The sequence below is a fragment of the Pongo abelii genome, chromosome 6 (genome assembly GCF_028885655.2).
Source record: "Pongo abelii isolate AG06213 chromosome 6, NHGRI_mPonAbe1-v2.0_pri, whole genome shotgun sequence".
Classification (NCBI taxonomy): Eukaryota; Metazoa; Chordata; class Mammalia; order Primates; family Hominidae; genus Pongo; species Pongo abelii.
Genome location: NC_071991.2, coordinates 74,160,181 through 74,174,245, shown reverse-complemented (window position 1 = coordinate 74,174,245; position 14,065 = coordinate 74,160,181). Strand labels below are relative to the sequence as shown.

The 14,065-nt window shown below is 32.1% G+C and overlaps 1 protein-coding gene across 12 annotated transcripts in view; it reads left to right on the top strand.

The window, feature by feature from the left end:
- Positions 1 to 14,065, top strand: part of PHF14 (PHD finger protein 14) — a 198,138-nt gene that overhangs the window by 164,083 nt on the left and 19,990 nt on the right. For 2 of the 12 annotated variants that reach the window (XM_063726068.1, XM_054559441.2), the window contains one exon: positions 13,671 to 13,723. The exons of 6 other annotated variants lie outside the window; for them this stretch is intronic. In XM_063726068.1, coding sequence (XP_063582138.1) covers positions 13,671 to 13,723 — 53 coding nt within the window. Of the gene's footprint in view, positions 1 to 7,951; positions 9,149 to 13,670; positions 13,809 to 14,065 lie in introns of those variants that run through there. 4 more of the 12 variants (XR_008527060.2, XM_063726071.1, XM_063726070.1 and 1 more) reach the window with 4 other exon arrangements.

Here is a 14,065-nt window from a genome sequence, read left to right as displayed (position 1 = left end):
TATGAATACTTGCACATAAACATGCTGATATCTTTGTCCTCTGGCAATGAAACTCACTTTTTTCTTCACTTGACGGACCCTTCTAAGGTCTCTAGCTTCCTCTCAGCAATATCCCTCATTGCATCTTTCACAAAATGTTTCCTGAGAAGTTAGTTTCTTAGATGTACTCAATGTCCCTGTACTTTTAGTCAAATAGTCTCCTTCAAGAATGCAGACTTGGAATCAAATTATTTAGGTAACTGTGTAAACTTGGGCAAGTGGCATAATCTCTCTGTGCCTCAGTTTCCTCATGTTAAAATGGAGACAATAATAATACCTACTTATCAGGGCTTTTGAGGAGGGGTTCTTTTGTCACTTTCTTAGAATCTAGTGATGATGACAGTGAACCTGACCAATACCTAATTCACTCTTCTGTTTAGTTGCACATGTCCACAGGGAAAAGAAATGGTTTTCATTAAGATAAAGGTGAAAAATATATTTGTAAATAGATTAGTACTTCTGAAGCACTGGAAATAGCACATCTATTGTGTTTTTCATTTCTTTATTTGAAGACCATTTAAAATTATTTTGATACCATGCTGGCTGAACTATAATTTTTGGAAATGCTCTTTATTTTAAATTTAATTTTAATCAGTGTTAATTTTTGTGTATTTTTTTACAGGAAATAAATGTTCTTTTTTTCCTATTGAAACTCCATCTTCGTTAAGAAGCAACAATTTCCTGCACTGGCAATGTTAAATGTAACTATAGCTTTCAATTCATTGCCTTGGTTATATTTCCACAGCCTGCTGTAAGAGATAAACGCATTGCAAATGAAGACAGCATTCATTTTCCTTCTACCTCAGGCCACACAGAATTGATTGGGGTAATAAAATGACAGCACTTTGTAATATACGGAAGGCTCTTTAATTTGAAAACCAGTTCTAACCTGATTCAAAGCTTGTTTAAAGCTAATTTATAGCTTACATAATTTTCAGCTGGCTGACCAAGGTAAAGGATGATGTATGAAAACTGATAAAGAATTAATATTCAGACGTTCCTCGTTAAAGTTAACTGGTATTAAAAAAAGAAAGAGAAGAAAAGGTAGAAAAAAAATTGGTAAGCTTTTGGTATACATAACTAACATTGTTGAAAATAGTTTACACTTCTGTCATCTTTCAAACCTAGCTTCTTGTCCTTTCTTCATAAGATGAGTTCTATTTGCATTTCTTACATGGTAAAATCCTTCATTTCTCATCACATACTAAGGTCAATGTAAGGCTGTAAGGTCAATGTGGTCACTGTTGTGACTTCCACAGTGCCAAATCTATTGTATGCCATGGTGGGATGCTGTTAAATAGTTCTGGTCTGTCAGAATTTTAATTATAATTTTTTTTCAAGATGCAAACTGAAGGAATTTAGAACTTTTCATTTTTATTTTAGCTGAAAAATCAGTATTAGGCCTTTTGCCTCTGGCTGTTTTTATCTCTTTATTTTAGTGTATTTAATCATTTAACCCACAAATAATATAATTACCAGAGTAAAGTATTCTGTACTATGAATGAATCCAGATTTTCAGAAATTTCATTTCAGCATTCACAAGTAAAAACTGAATTACATTTTCCTTTTTTATGTTTAAGTCTTTTGGATAGTTATTACTTTTTATCTTAAAAAAGTGGAGGATGAGCATGTCTTTTGCCATATTCTATTCTAACATCCTAGAAAGTATCAAAATTTTAAGAAATACATTTATAATTCTTAATCATGTGTAGTTCACTTTGTACACTACAAATGTTTTGGATATGTAGGGTAAAGAAAAAAGTGAATAAACAAATGTATATAAACATAAGGTTAGATATATGAGACCAAGAAATTCTGTAGTTTCAAAAAGACTTGTCTAGATATTTAGTTAGACATTAAGACCAAACATTTGTGGTCTAATTATGATGTCTGTGGTCAACATGGTCATAATTATTTTAATTACTTTAAAAAAATTATGAACTAGCACATGCTTATTATAGAAAACTTGCAGAACAATTAATATGTAAAGATAAAAAATATTCAAGAAATAACCACTATTAACATTTTGTTAGGACCTTAATATATAAGACATATGCTACGCGTTTTCAGTGGGGACAAACATTGGTTCTTATGGGGGCAAAAATGCAAAATTAAAGTGGTTTGTGACTCCACAGCTAAACCCTTTCCAAGAAAATTTTATTCTTAGTATTTAATCTCTCAGGTTTTCTTGGGTATCACACAAGCATTACTGACATTGAGTTCATGGAAAATACAGAAAATATATACAAAATTAATGCCACAAAACATGACAAATGGCTGTGAGGGGAGGACTTTTGATCAATTGCTTGATCTTAAACTTACTTTAGAAGAGGTGGCCAGTGCCTGCCAATTGGCTGCCGTGTGGGTACTTCTTATGCTTGATCTTAAATACTTTTGTGTCTGACAGCTCTACACATTTCCCTAGTTAAGAGTTGCTTCTCACCAACCAAAAGTTTAAAAAGTTAAAAGTTCACCAAGAATGATTTTTAAGACATTTATTTAATTTTTTTCATTTACTTTAGCTGGAACTACAGTTTTAATAGTTTTGAATGTTTTTTTAAAACTTGATTTAACTTTATTATTAATATAGTTCTAAAGTTAAACATTAATCACTTTTACATTTTAACTTAAAAATTCTTTTTTTTTTTTTTTTTGAGACGGAGTTTTGCTCTTGTTGCCCAGGCTAGAGTGCAATGGCGCAATCTCGGCTCCCTGTACCCAGGTTCCAGCGATTCTCCTGCCTCAGCCTCCCGAGTAGGTGGGATTACAGGCACCTGCCACCACACCTGGCTAATTTTTGTATTTTTAGTAGAGACGGGGTTTTGCCATGTTGTCCAGGCTGGTCTTGAACTCCTGACCTCAGGTGATCTGCCCACCTCGGCCTCCCAAAGTGTTGGGATTACAGGCGTGAGCCACTGCACCTGGCCGGAAAAATATTTCTAAAGAGACTCCTTAGAAGGTGATAATGAAAAAAAAACACAGTTGAGAAACACTGGCATAATCAACTTTTACGCACTTTATCCCTTATTATTAGATAGTAAACATTAAAAATTATTTTTAAGCAAAGCCAATTTTGTGCCCTGCACACAGTTAGCATACTACTAAATTAGGAAGTAGACAGTAGATTCACTTGTGTTAACAGCATCAATTGTGATAATTAAGCTAAACAAGGAAATATTTGGCAGAATAAAATAAAACAGTAACATATAAATCATATACTTAACAAATATTTTAATTTCTAGTATTTATCTCACTTGCATATCATTTGTGCAAGTTCTTTAAAGAGAAAAGAGATCGTGAGAGATAAGTACTCAAAGTCTTAACATGAGGAGTGGGAATAATGTATTTTTAATTGTATTTTCCTTGTTTTTACAATTTGAAGACTTCCGTTATTTTATACTCAACTTCAGTGTCATTTGCTTCACTGTTGTTTGCTTCATTGTGTTACTTGGAACTCAAGTAACCTATCTGAATACCAACAGATGGTTGTTACATTTTTTTCCTATGTTGGTAGTTTGGGGAAGATGATGTTTCTAAAACAAATATTTTCTTTTTTCCCCTGAATGAGTTTTAAAATATCTAATACAAGCTAAGGCCATGGAGATATTATAAAAATCTAAGGGAGCAAGGAGGTCTGCAAATGGTATTATTGTTGTTTTCATATTCACAATATTTATATACATATGAAAAATTTTGTTATGTTCTTCTAGTTTCACTGAAATTGACAGTAGAAAGCAATTTTGAGTAATTTAACACAAAATTTGCCACTATCATAGAAGTGAATTATTTATAATTTGTTTTAAAATTTACAGATTTATTAAAAAACATATTGAGAGAAAATGTTTAAATAGTTTTGTTTGTTGTTTCTAAAAATTAGGCATTCATCTATCTTTCACCATCCAGAATCACTGTATTTATTTTAATGTATTCTCACCTGTTTCTTCTGCTATTTGGAGAGTGTTTGATACATGACTTAGTGTCATTTGCATTATATAAGAAGATTAATTTTATAAGTTCTGTTCTCAATTTGAATAACTTTACATATTGACCTCTGCAGGAACATAATCAAGTTAGCCTAATGGAGTTAACTAATTGTCACACTTTGATGAATTTTATATTGTGAGAAATTAAAGACAAACAGAAATCATCAGCCTTTGCTTTGAAATCAAATTTAAAGGATTTTACCAAGTTGTATTATATTTAAATGAAGAATGTATCTATTTCACACTAACCCTAAAGTATTGGAGGTTTAAAAGGGAAGTCAAGTGTGTATTGTGTGTCAGTCATTTACCTTGGTTTCTGAAATATGTGAAAAATAAATTACAAAAACTAGAAAATATAAGACAGATAACTTTTGGTACTCTCTAAGGTACAAAAAGTAAAAAGGTAAGTGTTTATAGAATTGATGAAAATTGAGTAAAATTTTCCATAGGGTATGACTTAGTGTACTATTCCTAATAATATACTAAGGCATCATTGTGACCAGCAAGTCCATATAATAATGATATTGACTTTGAGATTCTTGTTAGAATAGTGGGAATGATCCAGCCTAACAGGCTGGTTGGTTGGAGCAGTAACTTCCAGAGGTCTTTGACTAGAACTCACAGTAAGAAATACATGTTACCCTGTAACGTCTTACACGTTCCTACACACTATTCTGTACACATCCCTACATACACCTCTATACACATTTCTATACATGACTACACATCCTTCTATACATAAACTTTCTCATATGCCTGCACACACCTGTACATACATCTCTACAAACAACTCTACACATACCCATACACACAACCCTACATAGCCCATTATACAACCCTACTGTATATACACATGCATACACCCCAACATGGAAATAAAACTTTTTTTATCCTTACTATGTGCGATATACCCTATTTTATTCTACCATTCAATTTCACCTTTAAAACAAATGTTGTTCACAACTCAGTAAATCTACATTTTGTTTAAACTAGTGTGCACTGGCCATTATAGTACATTATGGCTGATATGTAGGTCTATATGTTGTTTGCTAGGTATCTAGGTATATGAATGCAGTTATAGAAGCAAATATATACAGTATAGAAGAAAGTAATATTTTGCCTATACTGCTAATTTTGTGTAGGGTTTTTTCAGGCTTTTGTGATGAGATCTTTCATTGTTCAGCGATAATGAGCTATGGATTTATAAGTTTCTTGTTTTTCTTATACAAAGAAATAATATAATCCATAACTGCAAGAATATACAGAAATATTTAAAGAGACTACCATTTCAAGCAAAGAAGTTGAAATAATAGGATTTTAAACATGGTCAAATAATAGGATTGAAATTTCTATACTATTTATGATAAAATAAAGAGCTTTATGCCAGTAGAATGGCAGTAGAATGCAAATGCTGGCATTATGTGAAATTGTTCCCAAGTACTTACTGACACTGAGAAATGTTTAATTCCTGGGAAGCGTCTTTGATATATGATCAGTTTCTTCATGTAAATGTCCAAAAACCAATACTGTTTCCTGTTTGTTACATTTATTATGTTTTAGGTAACTTCCTTTTTCATGTCTGTTTCCATAAAATTGAAATTAAGTAAAATATGTTCTGAGGAACATAAGACAGACCTGGATTTGAATATCTACTTCTCCACTTAGCTGTGCCACTCTGGGAAAATTCCTTAACCCTCCTGTGTTTACATTTTCTCATCAGGGAATGAATTGGTTCTCCAAGGTTGTTTTAGGAAAATACCAATCCAGTTACACCTTAAGTTTTACTTGTATTTCTCATTCATTTAGCATAGTTGAGATTGTATAATTTAAATTTAGAGCAACTGGCCAGATTCTTTTAGATCTTGTTTCTGTCAGGGTTATCTCTGTAATTAAGAAATCCAGAGTTCAGAAGGATTGTAAATGAATTGTCTGAAGATATGTAATAAGTAGGAGCAGGCTCAGATGAGGACTTTGACTTTCTGTCTTCAAGTCTAATGGTCTTTCCCCTGTATAGTATAGAATCTGGTGCTCATTTTGTGATTAAATCTCTTACAGTGCCTACACAATTCCCAAAAAGTATATATATCTCACAGTATGATTATGCTAGTTGGGTTTATTGTTTGTTATATGCAGAAGAAGTAAAAATATTTTCTCACTGTTTTGATATAAAATAAATTATTTTAAAATGTTCCTGGCATTGTGTTATATAATAGCCTAAGTTGCATCAGGAGTATCATTTGGTAGCTGTTTCCCACAGGGAAGTTTTATCTTATATACAGATTTCATTCCTTGAAATTATTAATAGTTTCATGTTCCATCAGTGACAGTATGTAAATCTCTACCTGATTATTGGTATTTTTGGGTTTCACTTTTTAAACCTAGTCTGAACTTGTGTCTAAACAGCTGTAAGTTTTTCATACTTATATGACTTTATTATTGATATAGATGTTTTTTATTCCTACTTGATACTGCCTTTTTCTTACTGTCTTATCTGTCACAATTGAAAATAAATACTGCTTTTGTGAGAGAAAAATACTAGCGTATCTTCCTCAAATTATCAAAATATGAGAAGTATTTACCTAGAAAATTTCAAATGGCCATATTTTGAATATCTAGAAATCAGAAAAATAAGCAAATAGCTTCACTGCTTATTTTTAGATTGGGATTTTTAAAATTTCTTAGCGGTTTTTGTTGTTGTTAGTTTTGCTGCTGCATATGCTTCTCAGTAAAAGCAAATAGTTTTATTGAGCTTTCTCCAAAATGTAGACAACAATGTTAAATTTATTATCAATGAAAAATTATGAACCACAAACACATATTATCCCAACATATAAAATTACAGATTTTTTATTTTCTCAGTAAACTTAGGTATCTTCACATTTAAAGCTGGTAGAAATACATGATGCCCTTTTCTGTTCTTATAGTGATACACATAGCAATTATTCACTGCGCCATAATGGATCATTTTTATCTGCATCTTGTGCCTGTTCTGTTTATATAGAATAAATATTTATGTTTTATCATTTTCCTGGACTAGGAAATACAAGTAGAATAAATTTGAAGTATCAGCTATAATTCATTGCTTGAAAAGAAATGCCTTATTCTGATATCGTGTAGAAAAGAAAACTATCTAAATCATTTCAGCAGCAAGCTTATAACCAAGATAACATCAGCATTTTCCTTCTTGAAAATGTGTCTTCCATATATTAAAGTAAAAAAGCAGTATTTTATTAAAAATGCTTGTGACAAGTTTAACCTATCATCATCATAAACTTTAGTATAAAGAAGATCCTGTTAGGTTTGATAGGGGAAAAATGATGGTAAGATTTTGCTTTAGTCACTTGTTCACTATCCAAGATTTTCACAAAACTCCTAAGATGCAATAAAATACAAGTGAAATAGTTCCTGTGTTACTAGATTACAGTTTTCTACTGTAAGTTTTCAGAAACAAATTGTTATTCTAAGTATACATTGATAACACTCCGTTAATGACTTAATGGTTAATTGGCTAATATACAACCTCTCAGTTTAAAAAATCTAGAATTTTCTTCCCACACAGAAATTGTAGCCCTATAATTTACTACTGCTTATATCTTGTTGTACAGTTAAATATTTGCATAGAATAGGAAAAAGTTATCTATTTGATCCACATCACTTAGAAATTAGGAATATAAAGCATTTTAGTTTTGTCAGAAATATTTGCCTTACTTTGAGAATCTATATTTCTTGAATTTGGCTTGATAATTGGCTTTTTCAACAATGGAAAAACAAAATTGTATTGAACTATGGTTTATAGTACTAAAATGTGTACCTAAATAATTTTTTGAAGACAATATGCTATAATAATTTGTAAATAAAATATATAAACTTCATTTAGCATAAATGTTTTCTATAAATAACCATGAAACATTTTTTTTATTTTTTTGTAGTGACTAGGTCTCATTATGTTGTCCAGGCTGGTCTCAAGCCCCTGGGGTCAAGTGATTCTCCCGCCTCTGCCTCCGAAAATGCTAGGATTATAGGCATGAGCCACCATGCCCAGCCAATTTTTTTTTATATTGTTCCTTATCTATGATTTATTTAATAAGGAATTAAGTGACAGATCACTTTAAGAAATAATGCATTTTTGACTGTATTATTTTGTTTTCATTATGGAAATAATGCATGTTTATTATAGATTATTTGGAAAATGCAGAAAAATAAAGAAAATATAAAGAAAATAAAAGTCATGACCTACCTTCCAGAGATTACCGCTGTTTGCATATTGGTGTATGTTTTTCTAGCTTTTCTTTTTATCATTATTTAACAAATATCTACTAAGCATCTTGTAAGTGTAACACCCACTAATAGTACAGGGGAATACTCTGGTATTCTTGCAGGTCATAACCTTTACCCTCTTGATGTTTATGGCCTATAAAAGTATCTAGACAAGTGACATGAAAACTGGAAGAAAAACCCAAGGTGCTCTTAAAACAGGTACCAAAACCAAAAATTGACAAATGGGACTATATCAAACTAAAAAGCTTCTGTACAGCAAAGGAAACAATCAACAGAATAAAGAGACAACCTATAAAATGGGGAAAAAAAAAGTAATTGCAAAGTATTCACCCAGTAAGTGCTCTGTAGAACATACCTGGAACTCAGACAACTCAACAGCAAAAAAACCCCAAATAGTCCGATTTTAAAAGGATCTGAGTAGAAATTTCTCAAAAGTCATACAAGCAGTCAATAAGTATATGAAAAAATGCTCAAAATCACTAATCATCAGGGAATTGCAAATCAAACCATGATGAGATTTCTCATCCCAGTTAGAATGGCCATAATAAAAAAGACAAAAAATAGCAAATGGTAGCAAGGATGCAAAGGAAAGGGAAATCTTGTATACTGTTGGTGATAATGTAAATTCATGCAGCCATTATGGAAAACAGTATGGATGTTTCTCAAAAAACTAAAAGTAGAACTAACTTATAACCCAGCAATCACACTACTGGGTATTTATCTAAAGGAAAATAAATTCGTATATTGAAGAGATACCTGCACCCCCGTGTTTATTGCAGCACTATAATATGTAATTATAAATTATGTACCTATACCCCATGTTTATTGCAGAGAAACCTGCACCCCCATGCTTATTGCAGCATTACAATTAATAAACTATGTACCTGCACCCCATGTTTATTGTAACACTATAATTTATAATATTATATAAAATATAATTAAATGTAATATATTTATATAATAATATATAATTATATTTACTAATGTTCCTAATGTTTTTATATCACTGTATGTTGAATATGGTTAACAGTAATTTAGTGTATATTCTTAAAAGTTAGAAGAGAGGATTTTGAATGTTCGTAACACAAATGATAAATGTTTGTGGTGATGTGGGAGAAAAAAAGGAAGGAAAATCTGAGATGTACTACAACGTAAATGAACCTTAAGAACATTTTGCCAAGTAAAATAAGCCAGTCACAAAAAGACAGATACTGTGATTCCACTTGTAAGAAGTAGTAAGAGTAGTAAAAAATCATAGAGACAGGGAGTAGAATAATGGTTGCTAGGAGGTAAGGAAAGGAGAGAATGAGGTATTTTGTGTGGTACAAACGGGAACAGAGTTTTAGTTTTATAAGACAGAGTTATAGAGATGAATGATGGTGATGGTTTCACAATAATATAAATATTTAATACCACTGAACTGTATACCTAAAATGGTTAAGATGGTAATTTTTATATTATGTCTATTTTATACCACAATTATAAAAATGATTTTTAAAAAACCCTCAAGGGAGGGGTTCAGGTGGCAGGGGAACTCACCTGGTTTGAAAGGTCCCAGCAAAATATTCTTGATATTTTTAAAATGTGGTAGAAGTTTTTCCTTCATTTCAGTACTATTATAGGTGTATGTCCTCACTTGCTCTCTTTTTCTCTTATTTTTTAAAATTCCATTGGCCATTTCAGTGAGGCTGTAGGAGGAAAAACAGTTCTTCCTAGAATGTGCATATATCCTTCATATCTGAAAAATTCACATTTTTAAAAAAGTCACTATGCTATAATTATTGTTGCTAAAACTTATATAGACTGAAAATGAGCAAATCTCCAAATTCATTAGGCAGTTACTTCACTATAAGCAGAAAAGAATTGAGCGTTTTCAAATGCTTATAATATAAAGGTGCTGATTCACTTTTTATAATTATGAAAGCATTTTTCCAGTTTTAACACTACCATTGCCCTAAAGCAGCAATTCAATAGCAACTTTATTTAAAAATTATATTAATATACTTCATCAAACTATTTAAAGAACTACTTTTCTGATCAAATAACTATGCTTTGTTTGTACCACAAGGAAATATACTAATGAGCATGAAAAGTAACATGCATTATATATATATGGAATATTATTATCTTATTTTATTAAAACAGTAAATTAACATCATAGATGCCTAAACCTTTTAATTTTTTGCTCTTACTTCTATCGTATACATTATACATTACCATATGTTATACTTGTTGGATTAGCATCAGAAAGTAAACTGAGGAAAATGTAAAAGCATAATTTATATTCTCATTAATTTTTTAAAAGCAATGGCAGATAACTCTTGAATATGTTGAGCCTAAATTTATCACAAACTATTACTAATTAAATTACATTATTATATTTAAATGTTTTATTGGAAAATCTATGGTCAAGACATTCTGTTTTTTGACAGTTTCTAGTGCTCTACAGTGAAAATGTCAGAATTCCTTCAACAGAATATTTCACATATATTTACATACATTACAAATATATTCACATTACTTACAAATTAAAAAATTATATTTTGAAATACAATTTTTGTATGATTTAAGACTTTACTTTTGAGACTATGCCACAGGAATATCAGATGGGAAATATCTTTGTTCCTTCAAGAGGAATTTCTTTTTCAATATTTTCATTGACAAATGTTTTAACAGCTTCTATTCTTCGGAGACTCTAACCTTATCCTCATCCCTTCTCCAGCTGTTGCCCCATTTCTGGACTACGGCAAAATTTCTAAATAGTTGTCTAGACTCAGGACCTCCATTTCTTCACCTCCATGTCTCTCTTTTTCACCAGAATTGGAAATGTTTTAAGAAATAAGTGAAAGACTACAAAATATTATATACCCCCAACTACAATCATGTAGAGATAATTCTCAGGACACTAAATTGAAATTGAGAGATTTGAATTTGAGTATCTATCTATGGTTGGGGGTATAGGGCAACATATATGTACATTTTTACAAAAGCATTTAGAGAACTCTACTATGTTTGAGATTTTCCTTTCATACATACATTCAGCTCCACATGGTCATTTCCAGCATAACTAGGACATGTAAATATAAAATAAGATGATGAAACATGTTCTGTTTACAATAAATGCAATTGACTCACTTTTGTGCAAATCAACGATGCAGCTTTTTTGGTTTTTATTTACTTATGTATTTATTTAGAGACAGAGTCTCGCTCTGATACCCAGGCTGGAGTCCAGTGGTGCGATCACAGCTCACTGCAGCCTCAACTTCCTGGGCTCAAGCAATTCTCCCTTCTCAGCCTTCCGAGTAGCTAGGAATACAGGTGTGTGCCACGACACCTGGCTAATTTTGTATTTTTTAGTAGAGACTGGATTTTGCAATGTTGCCCAGGCTGGTCTCGAACTCCTTGAGCTCAAGAGATCTGCCCACCTCGGCTTCCCAGAGTGCTGGGATTACGGGCATAAGCCGCCACATCCAGCCTATTTTTTATTCAAACTGAAAGCTGAGAAACTAGGATAAAGAGCCATATGTGTTGTTTGGTTGTACAGGATATATTTTTATGCTGCAAGAAAGGTTTCATTAAATATAGGACATATAAAATATAACACTTAAGTCCAGAGATAGCAGCTCAAGGCCATCAGGAGTGATTTTTACTATGATTCTTTTGGTCTTTCCATTATGATTCAAAGATGGCTGCTACAGCTCCCGTTATTATGCCTGTTCCTGAAATTAAGAGGAAGGGTGAAGTGCAAAATAGCATCTCTCATTCCCTCTTTAAGCTATTTTGAACAGTCTTTGGTCCCCATTACTCCACTACAATGACTCTTGTTAATGTCACTTACAATCTCTTTCTTGTCAGACCCAATAGTTATGTCTCTGTCTGAATCTTACTTGACCTCTCAATGTTATTTAACAATGTCAACCATTCTGTCTTTCTTGAAACATTTTCTTTTCTTGGTTTCATGACTTCTAATTTTCTTTGTTTGTAACTGGCAGACCCTTCTCAGTCTTAACTGAATTCTCCATTTGTGCTCAAGTTGTATTACTAAGGGTTGGTCATTGTGTCCCTTCTCTATTTGTATGTCACTGGGTGATTGCATGCAGTTTTACCTGTATTTGGGGGACTTCTAAATGTGTAATACCATCCACAAACTCTTCTTCCGAGATCTAAATTCATATATTCAAATGTTTGCCTGACATTCCCACTAGATAACTAAAGATTGGCTCAAACTTAATGTTACCAAATAGAATTATTGGTTTCTTGATTCTTCTCTATTCCCATCACAATTTACTTCTCCCACAGTCTTTCCCACCTCAGTCTCATCATTTTTGACAACCAGCAGCAGAGTAATCATTCCTAATTACTTTCTTTTGTTTAATTCCAAAGCATATCATACTTCTTTCCATTCTGACTACATTACAGTACTCCATGTTACCATCATACCTGATCTGTTTGCAATAGACTGCTTCCTTATCTCTGTGTTTGTGTTCTTTCCTAATTTCTGCCCATCTTTCTCTATACTACAGCCAGAATAAGCTTAAAACCCAAAAGCAAATCATATTATTTAAATTCTTAAACCCTCCAGTGGCTTCTCACTGCAAATCAGATAACCATTATGGGCTATGTAGTCAACTTAACTTTTCATCTTATGCTAGATTTCCTGTCCTTTCTGCTGCTAATACATGCTGTGCTCATTTCTACTTTAGGACCCTTGCCCTTGTTCCCTGTGCCTGTACATTCTCTTCTGACAGATCAGTACATGACTGTTTACTTCAAATCATTCAGGTCTCTGCTCAAATGTCAGCTCTTTTGTAGAGGGGCTTCTTTGACTACCTTGCCTAAGAGAACATGTGCTCCCATACTTTCTGTCCCTTTACCCTGTTTCTTTCACTGTATCAAAATATGAAATTATTTATCTGTTAACAGTTTGTTGCCTGTCTCTATTGAAATTTAAGGCCATGAGGACGATACGCTGTTGTTCACCACTATTACCCCATCTCCTAGAACAGAACCTGACACATAATAGACACACATTTGTAGGTTAATATACAAATAAACATTTATATAAGTTTAATTCTTAAAATATAACAACTTTTAGAAAAGGAAGCAAAAATGTTTATTTCAATTCTAGTTAGAAGAAAAAGCACTTTCACCAACTGTGCATCTGAGCTCAACTTTGAACTACAATTTTTGGAAATATATTTTAAACTTTATAATAACTATAGCTAACATTGTTTTGAGTATCTACTTTTATTGTGTTATAAACATTTTACTAGCATAATTTGCATACATAATCATTTTTGTTTATTTAAACCCAAAGTCATTCCTTGAAATAGGGTTTTTGTTTTGTTTTGTTTTGTTTTCATTTTACAGGTAAGAAAACTGAGACTGAGGGGTCGTATGCCTTTCACAGAGTCAAACCAATAGTAAGTGCCAAAGCAGGATTCAAAATAAGATTTGTCTGACACCAAAGCCTGTGCATTTTCTGCTGTGCTCATGTAGATGTTTTAGGTAAGGCCATCACAATTGTTTTAAAAAGATATATTCATAGGATGCACACACACAAATTTTTTTTTACATGCTTGATTTGCCACCATTTAATCTAAAGTCATATTGACTCATTATGGTCAGTACTGACTCATCATGGCAAACAATTCCTGACTACAACTTAGGAGACATAAATTCAGATTCTAACTCTACCAATTGGCTATGGGACTCTGGGGAAGTTCATTATGTATTCTGGGAATGGCTTTTATATCTACAGACTA